Source organism: Ursus arctos, unplaced genomic scaffold (genome assembly GCF_023065955.2).
Source record: "Ursus arctos isolate Adak ecotype North America unplaced genomic scaffold, UrsArc2.0 scaffold_12, whole genome shotgun sequence".
Taxonomy (NCBI): domain Eukaryota; kingdom Metazoa; phylum Chordata; class Mammalia; order Carnivora; family Ursidae; genus Ursus; species Ursus arctos.
The window spans coordinates 71,755,011-71,777,543 of record NW_026622786.1 but is presented as its reverse complement, the minus strand read 5'-3'; the positions used below and the strand labels follow the sequence as shown (position 1 = coordinate 71,777,543).

At 46.2% G+C, this 22,533-nt stretch overlaps 1 protein-coding gene across 1 annotated transcript; it reads right to left on the bottom strand.

The window, feature by feature from the left end:
* Positions 1-16,214: 16,214 nt before the first annotated feature.
* Positions 16,215-22,323, bottom strand: LOC113254224 (L-amino-acid oxidase-like). The gene is made up of 7 exons (XM_026497448.3): positions 22,173-22,323; positions 20,330-20,544; positions 19,771-19,883; positions 18,521-18,722; positions 17,932-18,000; positions 17,579-17,715; positions 16,215-17,028 (listed from the first exon to the last, which is right to left on the bottom strand). Exons 1-7 carry the CDS (start codon positions 22,321-22,323, stop codon positions 16,215-16,217), a joined length of 1,701 nt encoding a protein of 566 aa, XP_026353233.1.
* Between the last annotated feature and the right edge of the window lie 210 nt (positions 22,324-22,533).

The following is a 22,533-nucleotide window of genomic DNA, read 5'->3' as shown; positions in this document are numbered from 1 at the left end:
GCCATCTCACTGAATCCTCAGTTTCAAGGCTCATCCTGAATTTTTTTCTATTAATTCTAATAGCTTTCCCAGTGGTTGTCCTGCCTGAGATTTTTCTGGCTATTTAGATTATCCGCAAATACCCTGCAAGTGAAAGAGAGTTTTGCCTCTTATTTTCTAATATTTATACCTCTTGTTTCTTGTTCTCGACTTAGTGATTAGCTAGGACTTCCAGAAAAATACTAAATAAAAGCAGTGATAATATATATCCTCCAAGAATGACATTTGCTATCATTTTTTGGTACATAGCCGGCTTACCGTATTTCTTCTCTTTTTTCTTTTTCTTTTTTTTTTAAGATTTTATTTATTTATTTGACAGAGAGAGAGACAGCCAGTGAGAGAGGGAACACAGGCAGGGGGAGTGGGAGAGGAAGAAGCAGGCTCCCAGCAGAGGAGCCTGATGCGAGCCTCGATCCCAGGACCCTGGGATCATGCCCTGGGCCAAAAGCAGACGCTTAACAACTGAGCCACCCAGGGGCCCCCCGGCTTACTGTATTTCTAAATGGCTACTTTTTTTTTTTTTTTAAGATTATTTATTTATTGGAGAGAGAGAGTGGGGGGGAGGAGCAGACAAGGAGGGAGAGGGACAAGCAGATTGCTGTCAGCAGGAGCCTGGTGTGGGGCTGGATCTCATGACCCTAAGGTCGTGACCTGAGTCAAAATCAATAGTCGGAGGCTTAACTGACTGAGCCACGAAGGTGCGCCCCCCGCAATCTTTTTTAAAAAGTAGGCTGCACACCCAGTGTGGAGCACAATGCCGGGCTTGAATTTATGACCCTGAGATGAAGACCTGAGCTGAGATCAAGAGCTAGACACTTAACCAACTGAGCCACCCAGGTCCACCGCCCTGCCCCCCCCCCCACTTTTCTGATGGCTAAGCATTTTTGAAAGAAATGGGTGTTGAGTTTTATGAAATGCTTTTTTGACAGCAATTTTCGTGACCATGGTTTTTCTATTTTCCCGAAGTTGAGCCATTCTTGCATGTCAGTGGTGGCATTAGTGGTGGTGATGAAGATACTGATAATTGACATTTAAGAATTTACTATAAACCAGTCAGTGTTCTCAGCACAACTCCACACCACAACCTGTGAGACAGCTAGTGCTGTATTACTGTCACGTTGTTTTACAGATGAGGACGATGAAACACTGAAAGGTGTACTCAGTCATTTCTTGGGCATGACATTTTTCTCTTAGAACTCTACTGGTTTTAATTTTTTTTTTTGCTCTTATTTTATTTAGGAATTTTATAGCTATACGCATGAGTAAAATTGGTCTATGGTTTTCTATTTTTGTGTGCTATCATCCAGTTTTAATATCAGGGTTATGTTTTCCTTGAGGCATGAGTCGTGAAGTGTTCTTTCTCTTTCTGTGCTCTGTTTTCTCTCGTTTCCGTTTCTCTAATTGAGCTGGCTTTTTTTTTTTTTTTTAAGATTTTATTTGTTTATTTATTCGTCAGAGAGAGAGAGCACAAGCAGGGGAGTGGCAGGCAGAAGGAGAAGCAGGCTCCCCACTGAGCAGGGAGCCCCAGTGGGACTTTATCCCAGGACCCCGGGATCATGACCTGAGCCCAAGGCAGATGCTTAACCGACTGAGCCCCCCAGGTGCCCCTAGCTGGCATTTTTAATCATAACAACCATTTGCTGAGAACTTCTGTGGGTTAGTGAGCATGTAAAACACTTCACATACGTTAGTTTATTTATTCCTCTCCATGAAGAAATATATATTATGCCTATTGGGTAGATTTTTTTTTAAAAAGGTTAAATTACTAAAATTTATTTGTCTAGGTTTATACAGCTAATGTTAGGCAGGTAAGGCTTTGAATCTAGGCTATTATCATCAGGAAAAACCCCACTTTAAATAAAAAGAAAAGTCTAAATCTTGAGGTTTCATGTGTGCAGAACCCTAAGGTAAGAAATCCTTTAAACACCCTGCCCCTCAAAAAACTGTTAGGGTGCCTCAATCCTAATCTTGATCTTCCCTAGATAATGAAAAACTACAATCACTGAATTTTCTCTTCATTCTGTCCAGTTTTGAGATCAGAAATGAGAAGGAAGACAATGCAGAAGAGAACATATTTTTTTCAGGTCTAGTGGGTAAGATAGATTGAGATAAGCTTGGTGCTTCTTTCCATGTTTTAACTTTGAAAAAGACTTGGCTAAGAAAAGGGGCCACAGCCAGCCGTGGGAAGGACTGTGTCCTGCCTCCGAAGCCAGCGCGGACTCTCGCTCCAGGGTCCTGTGCCCGTGCAGCAGGGGCTGCGCTCTGAGCTTGGAGCCCAGCAGCTGGGACCGAACAGAACGGGTGCCCAGTGAGTGGTGAGTGGTGAGGGCTGCGATCGCCACCTCCCCCACTGTTGCTAACTCTGCTTCGGGCCGATTTAGAAGTGGCCAGGATGCAGGGCAGGAAACTGGTCCTATTTTTGAGTTAGGACAGGACGTTGAGGATTCTATGTCCCTCCGTGCATGCCGCTGCGACTTCTGGGGCATTTTTAGCTTCTATACGGTATTATCAAAGAAAAGACTTTGAAACTGAACATGAAATAACATCCCTAGAACATCAGCAGGGAAACTCCACCCTGGAAGAGGACAGCTTAAGGTCATTTGCAAACCAGGAGGGGTCCTGTGTAGAGTTGTATAGACGTTCTGAGTGTGGACTGAGTGTCACTCAGAGCTCACACGTTCCTAAGGAAGCATCCGCTGATCGACACAGGAGAGAAATACTCTCATTGCCCAGACTGTGAAAAAAGTTTCAGTGACAGCTCAAATTTAATTAGACAGCAAGGGACTCACACTGGAGAGAAGCCCAGGAAAGTGCCCTGAGTGTGGGTGGTCCTTCAGCCAGAGCTCAGCCTCACCAGCCACCGGGGTCGCACAGGGGGAAGAAGCCCTACAAGTGCTGTGAGTTTGGGAAGACCTTCAGCCAGAGTTCTGTAGACCCACAGGGCCTTTACACTGGGGAGAGGCCCCAAGTGCCTGGAAGGTGGTCGGGGCTTCCGTGGAAGGTCGCTGCTCTCAAGGGAGAAGCCCCGTGGTTGCTGCCAGCGTGGGAAGAGCTTAAGCTGCAATGCATTGCTTTCTGGACATCACAGAGCCCACACAGCGGAGAGAGCTTACAGATGTCCCTCTTGTGGGAAGGACTTCAGCAACAGTCCAATCTTATTACTAACCAGAAAACTTACTCTCAGGAAAAACAGTTAATGTGGCCAGTAGGGAGCAAGACTTTGTAACCACTAGTGACTGCATGGACCAGTTACTGGGCAGGAATCCTGATTGCTCTATGGACAGAGTGTCTCTCTCTGATGTGTCTTAACCTGCGGAAAAAGTCTGCCCTGAATTACGAGATTCAACTCTTTCCAAAGATAGAAGATACTGTAAATCTGAGGTTGTTTTAAATCCTGAGTCCGTTAAAGCCTGTGCGCAACATGTATCAGTTCTCAGTGTCGCATAAATCAGAGGTAGCTCTTGCGAAGAAGCAGTAAGTTAGCGTAGAATACCATTGAACGTTTATGATTCTCTTGAGTTCAGCGACTTGATCTGTGAATTTTGCCTGTGATTCCTGTGACTTTATCCTTGTGGCCAAACACATTGCTGTAGAGTGTTGAAACAGGCACAGTCCATCTAAGGCTGTCTCTGATTTGGAAATCAGGGGTAGCGGCAGGCAGAGGGAGAAGCAGACGCCCTGCTGAGCAAGGAGCCCGATGCGGGACTCGATCCCAGGATCCTGGGATCGTGATCTGAGCTGAAGGCAGATGCTTAACTGACTGAGCCCCCCAGGCATCCCTAAATTCTTTATATATTTTATTTTATTTTATTTTATTTTATTTATTTTTTTTTTTAAAGATTTTATTTATTTTATTCGACAGAGATAGAGACAGCCAGCGAGAGAGGGAACACAAGCAGGGGGAGTGGGAGAGGAAGAAGCAGGCTCATAGTGGAGGAGCCTGACGTGGGGCTCGATCCCGTAACGCCGGGATCACGCCCTGAGCCGAAGGCAGAAGCTTTAACCGCTGTGCCACTCAGGCGCCCCTCTTTATATATTTTAAATACAGATCCTTTGATACATGTATTTCAAGTTATTCTCTCTCCTTTGACTTGTGTTTTACTTTTTTGAAAATATCTTTTGATAAATAGAAGTTTTTATGTTCAGTGCTGTCGAATTTATCAACAGTTAATGCTTTTGTTTTCTGCTTTTGAAATCTTTCCTTACCCCAGTGAAATGCAGATATTCTCTTATGTTACCTTCTGAAAGCTTTATAGTTTTGTCTGAAATTGATTTGATTGTGTATTATGTGTAGTAGGAGGCAAGTTATTTCCTTCACACGTACTTACTTGGGTCAGTTGCATTTAGTGCAAAGACCATCCTTCCTCCACTTCTCAGTGGTTATAAGTCATGCATCTTTCTAGGTTTTCTATTTTATTCCGTTAGTCTATTTGCCCGTTTCAATGCCAGTCCCATACAGTCTTAATTACTGTAGCTTTAGATGAAGTCATAATATCCCAATATCCCATAATATCCCAAAATGAGCAAGTCAACTCATCTTACTCCTTTTCTTCAAGGATGTGTTGCTGGCTTTTCCTGGCCCCTTGCAATTGCACACACATTTTAGCATCAGCTTGTCGAATTACTTACATACACATGCATTCACGTGCCTGCACTTGGAATTTGGATTTGGAGTCCATTAACTACGAATTAATTGGGGAGAAATGCTATCTTCACAAAACTAAATATTTCAATCTATGAACATTTACATATCCCTCCATTTCTTTAGGTCTTTTAAAATTTCTTTCAAAAATGTCTTACTCTTTTCTGTGTAAGGGTCTTACACAATTTTTGTCAGATTTAGCTGTAGATATTTGAAATTCAATTCTAAGTTATATCTTTAAAAAATTCTATCTTAAAATTTTTGCTGGAATAGAAATATAACTTGTTTTTGTATATTGACCCATATTCAATGACTTTGCTAATGCTAATAATTTTTAGACTTTCATTTCCTCTTGGGGTTTATAGACAATGATATAATGTCAACATAAACAGTGGTATTATCTGTGAATGCTAATAGTTTTGTTTCCTACTTACCAATTCTTATACTTTACATCTGTTTTTCTTATCTTATTGCACTAGCTAGGACAACTAGAAGACTGTAAAGAGAAGTGGTAGTTGTGGGCATCTTTGTCTTATCCCTGATTTTAGGGGGATTATATATAATGTTTCACCATGAAGTTTGATGTTTGCTATAGGTTTTTAGGGGATACCCTTTGGCTTGAGGAAGTTTCCTTTAAACCTTATTTGCTAAGAGATTTTTTTTTTTTGTATACATGGGAAATGGATTGCTAATATATCAATGCTCTTTACATCTCTGTTCATAAGCAAGTTTGATCCATAGCTTTTCTTTCTTCAAGTTTCTCTTTCTGATTTTGGTAGCAAAGTAGAATGGCCATCTAATTTGAGAGCATTCCCTTAAAAAAATTTTTTTTTGACTACTTTGTATGAAGTTAGGACCATATGTCACTTGAATATTTGGCAGAAGTTAGCTTTAAAAATTTCAGGGCCTTTTTTTGAAAGAAACAAGTTATTATCAACTATTCATTCTATGTATTTAAAGGTTATAGATTAATGTAGGTTTTAAAAATTCTCTTCAATTGGTTTTGGTAAATTATATTCTTTTTTTTTTTTAAGATTTTATTTTTAAGTAATCTCTACACCCAACATGGGGCTCAAACCCACAACCCTGAGATCAAGAGTTGCACGCTCTACCAACTGAGCCAGACAGATGCCTCTTGGTGAAATATATTCTTCCTTCCTTCCTTCCTTCCTTTCTTCCTTCCTTCCTTCCTCCCTCCCTCCCTCCCTCCCTCCCTCTCTCCCTTCCTTTCTTTCCTTCTTAAAAGATTTCATCTGAGAGAGAGAGAGAGAGCATGAGCAGGGGAGAGGTGGAGGAAGAGGGAGAAGCAGACACTCTGCTGAGCAGGGAGCCTGATGTGGGGCTCAATCCCAGGACCCTGAGATCATGACCTGTGCTGAGGGCAGATGCTTAACCGACTGAGCCACCCAGGTGCCCCAGTAAATTATATTCTTATGAAATTGCCCATTTCATATTTTTTAATTTATTTTATTTTATTAAAAATTATATTTTTAAATAAACTTGTTCTTTTGATCAATTATCCATAAAGTTATTCATAGTATTCTCTTATGATAAGAAAAACTTTTATTGTATCTCTAATTATTACCCTTTTTTAAAGTTCTATTATTATTTTTCCTCTTCACTGTGATACAGTTCACATAGCACTGGAATTATCTGTTTCCTGAAGGTTTGGTAAAATTATGTGAAAACATCAGGGTTTGGTGCTCTTTGAGGGAGGGTTGGCCTTTTTACATCTTTATTTATTTTTATTATTGTGATTGTTCTGTTTAAACTTTCTTGTCTCTCCTAAGGCCAGTTTTGTTAATTTTCATTTTCTGAGAGAATAATCTGTTCAAGTATCAAATTTACTTGCATATCACTGGGAAAAGTAGTCTAGGTATTATTCTTTTAGTTACTCCATACTAGTGATATCTCATTTTCATTTTTTATGTTATGCATTTGTGCTTCTTCCTATTTTTTCTTGAATAGGTTAGTTAGTAACTTATATGTGTTATTTTAAAAAGCTCTTGCATGTATTAATATTAATGTCTTATTTTGTAATCAATATATTTATTAATTAGGTATTTATTAATATCATTATTAAATCCTTCCTTCTGTTTTCCTTATGTTTATTCTATTGTTTGTTTTTCCTAATTTTTTTTTTTTAAGATTTTATTTATTTATTTGACAGAGATAGAGACAGCCAGCAAGGGAGGGAACACAAGCAGGGGGAGTGGGAGAGGAAGAAGCAGGCTCATAGCGGAGGAGCCTGATGTGGGGCTCGATCCCATAATGCCAGGATCATGCCCTGAGCCGAAGGCAGACGCTTAACCGCTGTGCCACCCAGGCGCCCCTGTTTTTCCTAATGTTTTAAGTTGGATATTGTCTTATGGTCACAAAATGGTTGCTGGAGCTCTAGCCTTCTCATCTGAGTTGTAGACAAGGAGAAGGGAAAGAGCAAGGGACAAAAAGGGAGCCCTTTCCCTCAGAGGCATCTCCCTTTAAGGAGCTTTTCTAGATGCTTTATCCAGTAACTTGGTTTATATTTCATTAGCCATGCTTATCTCAAAAGAGGCTGGGAAATGTGGGGTTTTAGCTGGGCACGTTGCCATTTCAGCAGAACAGGGATCTGGGGCGCCTGGCTGGCTCAGTCAGTGAAGCGTGTGACTCTTGGTCTCGGGGTTGTAGTTTTGAGCCCTACATTGGATGTAGAGGTTACTTAAAAATAAAATCTTTAAACGGTGTAGGGATCTATTACTAATGAAGAGGCGGATAATAGAGATGGGTAAGTAATCTGTCACAGGGTTTTAAATCTTTGAAGTTCAGTTAACTCTACTAAGTCTTTATCTTGGTATGAACTGTACAATGTTACTTCTTTTACAGAGACACGGTATATTTTTTTCTCACATCACTTTTGTCTCGACTTATAGGTTATTTTTGTCCAGGAATTTGGTTCTACCTTAAAACTTTTAACAGTAAGAGGGGCGCCTGAGTGGCTCAGTCAGTGGAACATCCAGCTGTTGATTTTGGCTCAGGTCGTGATCTCATGGTAGTGAGATTGAGCTCAGCATGGAGCCCGCTTAAGATTCTCTCTCTCCCTCTTCCTCTGGCTTCCCCCCCACCAAAAACAAGAAAAAACTAAAAAAAAACTTTTAGCAGTAAAACTTGGTCATAGTTACTATTGTCTGAACAATGTTGGTGTTTGTTTAGATTCGCCGCATGCTTACGGTATTATTTGCTCACTATTCCTTTTCCCCGTGCAGGTGTTCACTTTGGACTCATTTTATTATTCCTGAGGTACACCCTTCAGAAGATACTTCAGAGAGGTTCTGTTCATTGGAAAGCCTGTCCAGTTTTTGTTGTGTAGAAATGTCTTTATTTTTTTAAAAAAATTTTTATAAGGTTTTATCTATCTATCTATCTACCTACCTATTTATTTAGAACATGAGTGGGGGGAGGGGCAGAGGGAGAGGGAGAGAGAGAATCTCAAGCAGACTGTGCAGAGTGGGAGCCTGACGTGGGGCTCAGTCTCACCACCCTGAGATCATGACCTGAGCCAAAATCAAGAGTCAGATGCCCAACTGACTGAGCCCTAGAAATGTCTTAATTTCACCCTTATTATTGAAAGATAGTTTTCCTGGGTCTAGAACTCTCGGCTGACTGTTACTTTCTCTAAAGAACTTTGCAGGTAATATTCCAGTGTATTGTGGTGTTGCTATTGAGAATTCAGCTATCAATTTAATTGACTCCTTGGTGGGTGTTCTTTCTTTTCTGGATGCTTTTAGCATGTTTGTTGTGTGTGTGTGTGCTTAGCAGTTTGACCATGATGTGTCCAGGAGTGCACGTGTTTCCTTAGTCAGCTTGGGAATGTGCAAGACTTCCTTCATCTCTTGTTTCAGGTGGTTCATCAATTCTGGAAAATTTTCCGTTATTATTTCTTCAAGTATTGCTTTTTCCCATTCTGGTCTTTCCCGCTATACCAAATTAGTTCTTTACTGGATATTCTCCCTCTATCCTCTGTGGCTATTAAATTCTTTCTCATCGTTTTCATTTTTTTGTCATCTTTTAGCTTTTTCCTCTAGTTTGCTGGTTGTCTTTCCAAATGAGTCTAGCCTCCTATTAAATCTGTTCCTTGTCTTTCTAATTGCATTTATGGTTTTTGCCTCTGAAATTTTCTTTAGCTATTTTTTAAATCAGACCGGCAAATTCTTTATATTCTCTTTCTCTTGATTGTGTTTGTAATTCCTCTGGGCTTTTCAGTTTCCCTATTTTATTTTATTTATTTTTTTAATGTTTTTTTATTATATTATGTTAGTCACCATACAGTACATCCCTGGTTTCTGATGCAAAGTTCGATGATTCATTAGTTGCGTATAACAACCAGTGCACCATGAAATACGTGCCCTCCTTACTGCCCATCACCAGCCTATCCCATTCCCCCACCCCCCTCCCCTCTGAAGCCCTCAGTTTGTTTCCCAGAGTCCATAGGGGTGCCTGGGTAGCGCAGTTGTTAAGTGTCTGCCTTCGGCTCAGGGCGTGATCCCGGCGTTCTGGGATCGAGTCCCACATCGGGCTCCTCCGCTGGGAGCCTGCTTCTTCCTCTCTCACTCTCCTGCTGTGTTCCCTCTCTCTCTGGCTGTCTCTCAGTTTCCCTATTTTAAAAATAGGGGCTGGGGGGCGCCTGGGTGGCACAGCGGTTGAGCGTCTGCCTTCGGCTCAGGGCGTGATCCCGGCGTTACGGGATCGAGCCCCACATCAGGCTCCTCCACTATGAGCCTGCTTCTTCCTCTCCCACTCCCCCTGCTTGTGTTCCCTCTCTCGCTGACTGTCTCTATCTCTGTCGAAAAAATAAATAAAATCTTTAAAAAAAAAAAATAAAAAAATAAAATAAAATAAAAATAGGGGCTGGGTTCCATGTTCTTGAGGACACTTTCTGTCTGTGAACACTCCCTACCTTCCTCCTTGGGGTGGAGTGTGGCATGCCAGTGGTGATGCACTATTAGGTCAGAGCTCTTCTGTTGAATTACCCTTCTCTTCTGGGTAGCTCAGGATGCCAAGTTTGGTCTAGAAGTCCTACTCTGGTGCCACCACCCATTAGGGACCCAGCATTTCCATTGCACTGGCTACTCCTGAAAAGCTTCTGTCCCAGCTACTTGCTAGGTGCAGAACAGCCTCGGGGGCAATGGCTGACCCTCACTTCTCCACTTCCACGCCCATGGGACACCAAGATGAGACCATTTCTGATAAAAACAATTTCCCAATCTTCCCAGGTATATAGGTGAACATGCTTCCTAAAGTCAATTTGCACCTCCTTGCGCTGTCACTAGAGAGCTTGTTTCCTTCTTCTCTAGTCTTGGAGAGGTGGCAGGGCCAGACCCCTTGTACTGAATAGAAACCCTTCAGACAGCCAGAGGCTCAAGGAAGAAACAGCATTCTGATTCTTTTGAGTTAAATGCTTTTAAAGACAAATACTAGGTCTGGCTCTGGTTTGTACTGGCTCACTTTTTAATTATGGGGGATCTGGGAGATCTTTTGATTTAATTTACCTGTTAGATGAAAACTTTAAATTTGTGTGGACATGCAGGGCACCATAGAGAAATATCTGTTTATGCAACTTAGAACAAAATAACTTTTCTTTTTTTTTAAAAAGCTTGTTTGAGATATAATCCACATACCATACATTTCACCCATTTAAAATACATAATTCAGTGGTTTTTAGTATAGTCATCTATTCAACCTCACCGTAGTCAGTTTTCATTTTTATTACCTCAAGAAACCCTGTACCTTTTAGCTCTCACTCCCCCCCCCCCCAACCAAGCAACTACTGACTTGCTTTCCATCTCATAAATTTCCCTCCTCTGGACATTACATATAGATGGATCATAACATGTGGTCTCTTGTTACTGGCTTCTTTCACTTAACATGATGTTTTAGGGTTCGTCCGTGTTCTAGTATGCCAGTATTTAATTCTTTTTGTGTGGCTGCATAATAGTCCATTGTACGACTGCTACACATTTATCCATTTGTCAGTTGATGGACATTTGGGAGGTTTCTACCTTTTGGCTATTTATTTTTTTAATTAAAGAAAAAAAATTTTTTTAATGATTTTTTATTATATTATGTTAGTCACCATACAGTACATCCCCGGTTTCCGATGCAAGGTTCGATGATTCATTAATTGCGTATAACACCCAGTGCACCATGCAATACGTGCCCTCCTTACTACCCATCACCAGTCTATCCCATTCCCCCACCCCCCTCCCCTCTGAGGCCCTCAGTTTGTTTCTCAGAGTCCATAGTCTCTCATGCTTCATTCCCCCTTCTGATTACCCCCCTTTCTTTATCCCTTTCTTCCCCTACCGATCTTCCTAGTTCTTATGTTCCACAGATGAGAGAAACCATATGATAGTTGTCTTTCTCTGCTTGACTTAAGAAAAAAAAATTTTTTAGAGAGAGAGAAAGATCCAGCACAAATTGCGGGGAGGCAGAGGGAGAGAGAGAATCCTAAGCAGGCTCCATGCTGGGCTTGGAGCCTGACATGGGGCTCGATCTCACAACCCTGAGATCATGACCTGAGCCAAAATCGAGAGTCAGGTGCCCAACCGACTGAGCCACCCAGGCGCCCCTACCTTTTGGCTACTATGAAAAATGCTGCTATAAGCATTCAAGTACTAATTTTTATGTGCATGTATATTTTCATTTCTTACCTAGGAATAGAATTTTGAGTTATATGGAAACTATGTTTGGTCATTTGAGGAATTTCTAGAAAAATAACTTTTCTAGTTCATAATTCCTTCATTTGTAATATGGAGATGATAGTGGTGTCTACTTCATAGAGGGTGTTTGTGGCGGGGTTAGTTAGAAAATGAATGTATGGCTCAGTATCTGCAAATGGAGACTGAGTAATGAAGGCTATTCTTACTATCATCTGATCTGGACTCTTCCACTTGCATGCTGGGTCCAACTCACTCTTTGGGCCTGAACTCCTTGTCTGTCAAGCAGGAAGACTAATGTTCAGTGATGAACACAGAATGACTTGGAAAAGGAAGGTGTAGAGGGGCTGAGTTGTTGTTCCTGGCAGAGTCCACTCCCTCTTCCTTCTCCACCCCTCCTGCTTCACCCTTTTTCCTGAGGCTGATTAGTGGGTTCTTGACATCCAAGGGGCCCAGCTCCAAGTTCCAGCCCTGCTTCTTCATCAGGAGCTCTGGAATCTGATCCTTGATGTCCTTACAGATTCTACGAAGATGCCTGGGGGCAGGAAGAGAAGATGTCATGCCCGGGGACTCTAAGTGAGGGTTTGCTTCCAAGTGAGCTTCAGCCTGGAATGATCAGAAGTTAGACCTACGAATGGATTATGTGGGTGGTGAATTTGGGGGAGGTATGGGGCATGTTTTCACCTCTTAAAAGTCGTTGGAGTCATTCTCAACTGCTGTTTCTGTTAAGGCTTATGTTACGTGTACTGTTACATGTGCTCATGCTTCTGTGAGTGTCCTCAGATTTTGATATATGAGATAAAAAAAGCTGCTTACTGAAATTTGTAACAGAGATCTGTAGAGAGGCTGTTGGTTTTATGAGCTGTAACACCACTCTTTTTTCTCTTTTCAAGAAAACTTGTAGGAAAGGAAATTAGGGAGTGTCACATTCTAGGGATAATGTGTCACCCAGGGAGGTGTTCCATTCTGCCCACACTCATCTTGGCCTTCATGGAGCTCCTGCCACCTTGTCTTCCTCAGCGTCTGTTGGTCTGGATTTTGCCCATCTCCTTCAGGCCAGTCATTCCTCTCTCCAGCTAGACCAGTAGCTTTGTGCTGTGGAAGGACCTAGACTTCTGAGTCGGGCAGCCCCGGCTGCACATCCTCTCCGCACCGGTCTCTGTCAAACCTTCAGCGAGTCCCTCAGCCCTGCTAAACCGTAGTGTCGTGACCTTTAAATTGGGAATAACTCCTCTCTCGGGCATTAGAGTGCAAGGACTTACTGCACGCGTTCTGTACACGGGCTCTCCAGGTGCCTTTTATCCATAATCTCTAATCCCTTCACCTGTGATGTGGTGGGTGCTATCCTTGTCCGGCTGAGGCTTCGAGGGTTCAGTGCATTGCTAATGTAGTAGCAGTGGTCTGTGCCCCACCATCCCTTTGGGCCTTACCTTGATTTCTGCCTATGGCTGCCGGCATTAACACCTGTTTCCTATGCCTGGGGATTCTAGCACAGTAAAGTTTGATGGAAGGCAGTGCCTCACCTCCAGCCTCAAAAGCCAGAGTGTTGTTGGTTGCTTGCTTTCCCTGACCCCCAGCGGGGGAGCGAGCACTGCCCTAGACTCAGCCAATCGATGCTGCCGTCTGGGACTTCGAGTCTGGGGGAAGTGACGCAAAGCAGCAGTGGGCGGTGAGAACGCATCTGACAGCAGCAGGAGCATCCTGTGGCTGGTGTTGGTGGCGGCGGCTGTGCTCCGTGGCCACCATGCCAGCCAGCGGCCAGGCTGCTCCAGTGGCAGGAGCTGGGAGCTTGGCTGTGGCTCAGGCCACCTGGGCTCCTTTGACATCAGTCTACCTTTCTTCCTGTCAATTTTGTAGCTTCTTGATGTTCTTCCTCAAGTTCCTCTTCAGCTTAAGTCACTCAGACTTGGTTTCTGTTGTTTGTAATCAAGAACTCTGTGTAGCAGCTGTGTGTCCCCAATGACAGTCCTCGGGTATTTCTGAACCTTTTCATTTTCTGCCTGATACTCCCATCCAAATGCTGGGAGTCATTTGCCTCTGGTCGGTGCCAGTCTCAGTCTGTGAGTATCGGCTAGGCGTACCAGGGGCATTCACCTGGCTCTGGCGAGCTTCCCGCAGACATCTCCCCTTGTAGTTCTTATGATTATAAGGCACCTTTCAGTAACAACCATCAGGAAACTTTGAAAAAATAAATATTTGTTTTTTCCAGGCCTGGAAATTACACAGCACACCTGGGGCCACACAGTAAAGTCGCAGGTAGAGGGAACACATGGGCCTGGGGTTCTGTTTTTATTGGGGTCGAGGGTGGGGAACCTAGGGTTTTATAGGTATGCTCTTTTTTGGTAAATTTAAAACATAAGAGCAAGCATTTAAAGCTCAGGAAGATAAAAGACAAGTGGCCCAAATGGTCAGTTATCAAACTCAACCAGGATCTCTAAAACAAAGGAGGTGGTCTGGTTCTTCATCTAGCGTGGCTCTCTGCAGCATCCTTTAGCCCAACCCTGGGGTCTGGAGGAGTTGCCATTTGTGGTGTACATCTGTTGTTTTTATCTGCCCCAAATATTCTTCTTAAGAGGTGGTCCTTTCCACTGGTGGCTGGGGCTGCCGGTCACAAGACCTACTTTCTATGCCAAGGGGTGAGCCCCTGCTCCAGCAGGTGGATGGGTAGTGTGAAAATATTTTTTAAAAAATGCACTGGGAGAGAAGAGCCCTTTCTTTTCCCTTGGATGACAACCTATGAAGATGTAACCTTGGAGTTGCTTCTGTGTTCCTTGCCAGAAGAAGGAAGGAAGCTGTTAGTTTCCTAGGGCTGCCATAACGAATTACTACACAATTAGATGGCTTAAAACGGCAAAAATTTATTTTCTCGCAGTACTCAAAGAAGTTCAGAATCAAGGTGTCCCTTCTGGGGTCTCTGAGGAAGAATGTGCTCCATGCCTTTCTCCTGGCCTTCGGAGGAGCCTATCATTTCCATTCCTTGGCTTGTAGATGCAACGCTCCCACTGCCCCCATCCTCACGTGGCTGTCTTCCTTCTGTGTATGTCTCTGTCCAAATTTCCCTCTTCTTATCAGGGTACCAGTTAACCGGAATCGGGTCTACCCTACCGCAGTATGACTTCATCTTAACTTAAGACCCTATTTCCAAATAAGGTCACATTCACAGTTTGGGGGGTGGATGTGAATTTTAGGGGACTCATTTAACTCAATACAGAAGCTAAGTTAGCTAAGGGTCAAGAAGTGGAAAGAGAGAGAACCTTAATGATAATTTATTAATTCCTAAACCCAGGCAGCCTGGATGACGCGAGCTTCACCCTGGACTTTCCACATATGTGAGCTAAAACATTTCATTTCCTTTAAGCTAGTCTGTGTTTGATTTCTAGCACTTGTAACTGAAAAGGTCCCGACTAATACAGGGGTGAGTGGAAAACTGGAATAAAGCCAGCTGGGACTTTAACAATAGACCAAAATGCATTAAGAAAATGTGAATTTTCTCTCTCTATTCCCTTCCTTCCATGCACTACGCCAGTCCAGTCTCAAGACGTACCACTCCCTGCACCAGGCTGGTCTTCACAGTCTTCCAGGGTCACCCTGGTAGGAATGTTCTCCAGGGAAAGGGTTTACCCCTTTATTTACTTCTTCCTTTTGCGTGATTGAGCACAAATACCCAAGAAATTGGGATATAAAATGAGCCATATTTGGGAACTGATCATTGGAGGTATGGGGACACAGGTAGGGTTGGAGGTTTGATTCAATTGAATGATGCTACTCAGTCTTTGTATCTGGCACTCAGCACATTGCCTGACACATGGTAGATGCAAAATGAGTATTTATTGAGAGGGTGAAGGAAATAGCATATATATAGTGTTTATGGGGGGAAATTAACCGAAGCATACATGATACGATCCCAGCCCTTGGGGCTCTCTGTGTAGATTGGCAGATAATATGCCCTCACAGAGTAATTACATAATAACATAGGAAGATCCACAGTCCAAACATTTGGGACTCTAGGGAGGAAGGTTGGAAGTTTAAGAGAGAGAGAAAGATCCCTGGGGTTTGGGTGTGGCTAAGAGAGGATTGGGTTGGGTCTGGAAGGACAGGGCTCTTCTGTTAAAAAAAAAAAAAAGAGCAGAGTGGAAGTATGGAGAATCTTTGTGTCCTCTCAGGGGGATGTGTAGGCTGGACAGGCAGAGGTGGGGAGGGAGGTCTGGCTGGTGATGGGGAGGTAAGAGTGAAGAAGAAAAGTCTATGGGCCAGGAGGTGTCTCTAGGAAGCCAAGATCCTGCTCTTGCAAGCTCAAAAAGAACAGAGAAGAACCATTATCTCTCCCATCCATCTAGATTCCATGTTGGGCCAAGATGTGAGGCCCCCGGCTCGGGCACGTGATGATGGGTTTATGTGCACTGCGGGTTTGTGTGTGGCCAATCTGTGGTTTAACACAGCTGTGGTTTGGGGTTTGTCTGTTCTTTTTGAAGCTTCTAGTTGTATATGATGAAATTAGGGCATTGTTGGAGGCTTTCTCTTCTGCTTGTTACTATTACACAGCAGGAGACAGTCCAAGCTCAGGGCTGGTTCCAGTGCTCACCGTCCTCGATTTGTTCCTTACCCTCCATCTATGCTGACCCCGTTGCTTCCCTCCTCAAGGCCTGGCAGGAGAGAGTAGCAGGAAAGGGAATGATTCTTTGTGGACTTGCCAGCTGATTCTTTGGCATTTTTGGATTCTTGCTTGTGGGCCAGGAAGACTAATGGTGACCTCTCTCCAAGGTCTCTGCCTCCAGCTCCCACCTCCCAGCACTTTTCCTGCCAGATTCCCTCAGGGATTTCTCTCTGCGTTAGAAATGGTTCTAGGTGCGAGTGAAGGCCTTCTGGCCTCCGGTGGCCTCCTTATCCACAGCAGCCTGGATATTCCTGGCTGCCTGCAGGCCCGACTTGATGGCAGTGTCTATCCAGCCATGGGGCATGCTAGTGTGCTCGCCGGCAAAGTGGATGCGGCCCTCGGGCTTGAAGAGTTCCTGTGAATAGTCGATAAACTGGTAGGGTGTGAACTCAGCGAAGGCCCCCATGGCGAGGGGGTCCAGTGACCAGCGCTTGGCCACGGAGGAGGGGCAGATGCGCCGCAGCTCGTCCTTGGGTATCTGGTGCACGGCCGCCACATCCTCCAGGACCACATCCTCCATCTGCTCGTGCGTCATGGATGTGAAGAAGAGGGAATCATCGTCCACGGTGTAGGAGGCCAGCAGGATGCTCTTGCCACTGGGGAAGCTGTGGCTGGGGTAGTAGATGTGGCGCGAGGGCCGGTCGGTGATAGAGACCCCACCCCGGATGCCATCGCGCTCCCAGAAGGGCTCCTTACAGGTCAGGATCACCTTGGTGGCACTGGTGTAATGCACCAAGCGGAGTGCTTCCCTCTTGTCCAGGGACAGCGGTGGCTTAAAGGTGATGAGGCGTGTGGCCTTGGCTGAGGCCGTGATGATGACAAAGTCCGAGGTGAGGGTGCGCAGTGCAGAGCCAGGCTTGCCCACCCGGTAGGAAACCTGGACCTTGGGCCCATCCCTCACTACCGTCTCCACCTTGGAGCCCAGGTGGATGGTGCCAGGCTTCAGGGTGGCGCTGAGGGCTTTGGGGAGCTGGTCGAAGCCACCGGTGATCTCGGAAAAGCTGCAGGGGTGACGGGAGGGCAGAGGGTGAGTGTGGGGTCACTGGGCCCCTTGGCTGAGTTGCTGACTGCCTTCCTGGACTGGAAAGCAGGGAAACTAGCTTCCTGCAGCCTATGCCGGAGGCTTCATATACGTCTCTTAACTAGTCTCTGCGCAAGAGGGATCACTGTTGAATTTTACACTTTGGAAAACTGATACCGGCTGGAGAGGTACTATCCCAGGATGACAGACACAGTCTAGAGATTGAGCTACCATGCAGTCCTGTGTCCCAGGAGGAGTCCCACAGACCTGGGTTTGGAGTCTGGCTCCAGCTTTCACCCATTGTGTGAACTTGGGTAAATTATAGAACTCCTCTGAGCCTCAGCATCCCCACCCGTAAAATGGCTGTGAGTAATAGTACCAACCTTCCAGGTGATTGAATGGGACAGTTTTTGGAAAGTGCTTCCCGTTGTGCCTGGCACACAATGACTACTCATTAATCATAGTTCCATTTCTCTGCTCTGAGGACTGGAGGAAGGGCACATTCCAGCCCTGGTCCCAGTTGGCCTTACTTGTTATTTTTGGAGAAGATGAAGCTATCCCACAGGGACTCTAGGAGGGATTTATAGTATGCAGCATCCTCATTCATCACAGTCCCGATCATCTTTACTGCTCCTTCACTCAGCTCCCCTTCCTTCACCAAGTAAGCCTGTGGGGAAGTGGAAGATCCAGATGGGCGACCCAGCATGTCGGAAGGGGCTTCAGCGGGGGCCAGGGGCAGGTAAGGGGCGGGACTGGACTCCAGGAAGGTGAAGGCTTTGGTGGTGGGAAGAGAAGGTCCTGGTCTTCAGGGGACAACCCCAGGGGGCTAGGCTGAGCACAGACCCCCTCCACCCCTATCCTGGGACTTCTGTGACTGACGTACCTTGGTGGAATAAGAATCATAAAAGGACAGCAGCTGGCTGCAGTTGAAATTTTTCAAATTTTCTTTGAGCTGTGAAAGGGGTTAGAAAGAGGCAGCAGCTTAGATTAAAGCCATAGAACCAGTGGCAGGACTCCTGCATTCTCTGGATGTCCTTTGAAGAGGGTGGGAACAAGGAGGTGGGGGATGGGAAGACCAGGGGAAGGATGCTTCCAAGAGCTCCTAAATGTTCGTTTTTCCTCCCAAGTCTCCCCTTCATTGAAGGACGTTTGGAGACTAAAATGTAAGGGAAGACATTCACTGCAACCCAGGAAGACTGATTCATTACCAAGGATTGGGTTATCTGGTGATTCCCTTTCCTTCCACTGTCACCATCAAGCAGTGGGCCATTAGACCACCAGGGACAGGAGAAGAGATGGGGCTGGGCACCAGGGACAGGGTGGCAACATTCTTAGGGGACATTAGAGGAGAGACCAATCACAAGAGTGCTGGATGGGAAACAGGTCACCTGGGTCTATCCACTAACTTGCCAGGTGACCTTGGGCCAGAACTTTTTCTTTCCCGACCCTGGGAGGGGTGAGGCAGGAGGCACCTTGGCAATGGACTGGTCGAAGAGATTACTAGGGCTTTTGGCCTTCTCCGTTGGGCTCATGGAATAGCCCAGGACCCCTGGATTGTCCTGGACCTCCCTGGAGCGATGGCGTTTTCCGTTGATGAGGTACCAGGTGTTGCCATCATACTGTATGAACTTGTTCAGCTTCAGGCCAAGCTTCTTGACGTAGGTATGAACCAGCCTGGAGAAGATACAGGTGTGACATGGCACCTCTCCCAGTGACACCTCCTTCCCGCTGACCTTACTCTAGAAGCCTTTTCCAGGGAAACCAGTTTCTTCATGTCCCTGGGGGAGCTCAGACTGTTTCCTCAACTCTAACCCTGCTTCCTCGTGTTGTGGTATTCTTTTCCTTCTGTATTTGCCCCAGGGAAGGTCATGAGGACAGAGTTTACCCATCACCCAGGGAAAGCCCTGTAAGAAATCCCCGAGTACAGGACTTAAGTAGAGACCAAGGCCTTTAGTTTCAGACAGTATTTGAAATCCCATCTTCCATTTCTAAGGAAGGTGAGGCCAAATCTAAAGACTCCTAGTTTGGGCTGGTTCCTTTTGTCTTTGTTTTTGTTTCTGTTGGCATTTGGAGGGAAGTCTTGGGTTTAGTTTATGCTTATGGCAAAAAAGTAGTCATATTTTTGGAGGTACGTGGGACACCGAGCAAAGGATCTCTTTTGTCGTAGAAGCCTCAGAACCAGGGACTGGGTTCTGTTCCAGGAGCCAATTAGAGCATAGGGGTTGAGCATATGTTTTGGGGCCAGTTGCCTCCTTGATTTTGAAAAGGAACTCTGTCACCTTTTCCTACGAGAACATTGGGTAAGTCACTTAATATCTCTGAGCCCAGTTTCTTGTTGTAACTGGAAAATAAGAGGATCAAATGAAATGATGTTCAGCGTGGCAGCCGATAGGACTATTAATTACTATTAGTTTGTAACCTAATGGGGTATAATTGACATATATGAAGCTGTCCATATTCGAAGTTCACAATTTGATGAATTAATGGTAACTATTATTACTAGTTTGGGACCTAGCACTTTCTGTGGGACCCTGGGCTCTGAGCCTCAGTCTTCCCTGTCAAATGGGAGACCAGTGTTGGTCTCGACTTGCAGGACTGAACCACATGAGACAGTGGATCTGAGAAATTCTGACACTATGGCAGCAGGGTCCCCTCTCCTCCCCCCTTCCCACCACCTAATTCCTCTTGCTTGCCCTTTGCCCATTCCTTCCCTGGGACTTACCTGTGGGACTTTGGGATTCGCATGGGCCCCAGTTCATGGTACCAGCCCTCCTCCTCATTCCTGATTGTGGCAACTCGACCCCCGATGTGTTGGCTGGTTTCCAGGATGGTTACCTGGGGTCCAGAGAACCTGCTGTTGTTCCCAGTGTCATGCTTTCCCTTCTCCCGCCCTGTACACCCATCTGCATCCCACCACAGGCTCCAGTCCGAAATTCCCAGCAGTGGGTTCCCTGAATGTGCAGGATAACCAGATGGGGGTGGGGAGGGTCCTGAGTCATGGAAGTGGGGCAGAATGCTCCATGGTGGTGGGGCACCAAGTGCCTCTTGGCCTTTTCTTGTTAGCGTAACTCTTCCACTTTTGCTTCCATGAGAATACAAGTGCAGTTAGGGTCAAGTCTCGGGGGAGGCTGGAGTTTTGAGGAACCATAACTAAGGGCTAAGAGACCCAGCCAGTTATGAACAGCCATCTAAGAGTTGGCTGTATCTTCTCTCTTTTTCTTTTCCCACCCAAGAAAGCAAACTGGAGGCAAAGGATTGAAACCCCTCCAAGATCCGCTCACCTGGTGGCCAGCATCCTGTAGGGCCTTGGCCGCCACCAGGCCTGACATGCCAGCTCCCACTATTACCACACGCTTGGGCAGCGGGGAGGTGTGGAGTCCCTCCTGCGCCGTGGCAAGGATGGACTCATACTCCGGGTCCTGAAGGCACTTGGCCACATCCTCCAAGAAGCCAAGGCAGCTGGGAGTAGCCAACAGGAGCCCCAGGATCAGGATTCCTGTGGTAGAGAAGGGAATTGGGGGCTGCCTTTCTGGGACCCAGGCTCTGTGTCCTGCCCTACCCGGGATGAGCTTGGCTGTGTGAATGAGCGGGGGTGGTGAGGTCAGGCAGTATCTGTCAATTGTGTGGTGGTAAACATGTGTGTTTCTGATTGTGTCTGTGCGGGGGCGATTGTGATGTGTGGGGCACGGATGTATGTGTGAACCGTGCTGGTGTTAGCCACGTGATGGTAAATGTGAATGCGTGCGTTCATGTGTGTGCATGTGATTGGAAACTCACGGGTGTGTACAGGGTCCTCTCTGACTGTGACTATGCCTGCTTCTGATGATGAGTGTGTGTGTGAGCCTGTCTGTGATGTAAGTTGCAGTCATTGTGAGTTTGTGATTGCTGCCCTGTAAGACTTTGTGTCATCTGTGATTTCATGGGAGGGGGTGTGTCTGTGGCCTGGTGTGGGCACCTGAGCAAATGTGTGGATGAATCTCTATGGGACAGCGAGGTGGTGTGTGTGGCCTGGGTCTGAAGAGTGAATGGGACATGCATGTATTTGCTGGAGTTCGAGAGCGAATGTGTTTGCTGCGTTCTCGTGTGAGATTCTGTGAGTGTGTTTGAATGTGAGGCTGGGTGGCAGGGCCAGAGGGTGTCTGTGTTCTTTGAGAATGTGTGCATTTGTGAGAGGATGGGTGTGTGAAAGCAAGACTATGTGAGGCATGTTTCTCTCCGGGGAGACCTGTGACTAGTTTCTCCGTGGGACCTTGGCAGGCCCACTACTCTTCTCCAGCCTCACAGGATTTTTTCAAATTCCTCCAGCTTTCCTAATGGGCAGCCGAGATGGGAAACCATAGTTAATATGTAACATGCAATAAGTCCAGTGACGTGGTTTTCGTCTCCACAATTAACTGCTCCGATGCACGGAGAAGTTCACCTGGGAGTCTGCGACAAGAGGCTGTATGGTGTCCTCAGTGTCACCTGCTCTGAAGGGGAACAGCCAGGACCTGTGATGCACTGTGCCCCCTGGCACTAGCCCTAGGATTTTTGGGCGAGTGAGAACCCCCTTAGTCCAGTCTTTGTCCATGCCAGACACCCGAGGCGCACAGAAGGAAGGGAACTTCAGGGGCCACCCCCTGAAGTGGGGCAGGAGACCCTACTGGGTCCCAGTGCAGACCCTTCCAAATGCCAGGAGAGCCTTCTTCAGGGGTGACTCCTCAGAAAAGAAGAGAGGGTGACCACACACCATGGCAGAGATCCCCAACCCTCACCCCCTCTCCCCACCTTCCAGGCCTACCTCAACCTCCCAAATCCACTCTCCCATCTCCCTGAGCTTCCGCCATTCCTGTTTCAGGCCCCATGTCCTTCCCCTTGAATGGGCCCAACCCCCCCGACTCATGATCCACGCCTATGCCCATTCTCTTGACTCACTTTCAACATCTGGACCCATGTGCAGTCCCTGATCTAGCCCTGTCCTGTCTCAGCCCCTAGGCCTTTCCTTTTGCATGGCCCTATGCCCAGACTCCCTCTCCGGCCCATCTTAACCCCCTCCCTCCCTCTAGCTCCTTGCCCTGTTTCAGTGTCCAGCACTTCGTCCCTCAGGTGCCTCAGCCTCAGATCTAGAGGACGCACCCCACTTACCCCTCGTCTTGGCCATGGTGCTGCAGCTCCTCCTGAGTCTGGGGCAGCTCTCCCTCTCCTTATGAGGAGTCAGCTCCACCCCAGCAGTGGCTGGCCGCGTCCCACCAGCCTGCCCCCAGGGCTGGGCCAAGCGGGGAAGCCCTGCCCTCATGGCGAAAAGACCATGGTGACTCAGCCCCATCCCTGGCCTCATCTTCCTCCTGTCCCATCTCCCTTCTGAGGGAAAACCCCTTCTCCCAGTCAGTCCCCAGCCCCTGGGTACCAATGGGGGGAGGGGTTGTGGGAGCCGTGGGCCAAACCAAACCTGCTGGAACCATCTCCCAGGAAGTGGGTGAGGACTGGGGCTAAGTGTCTGGGCTGC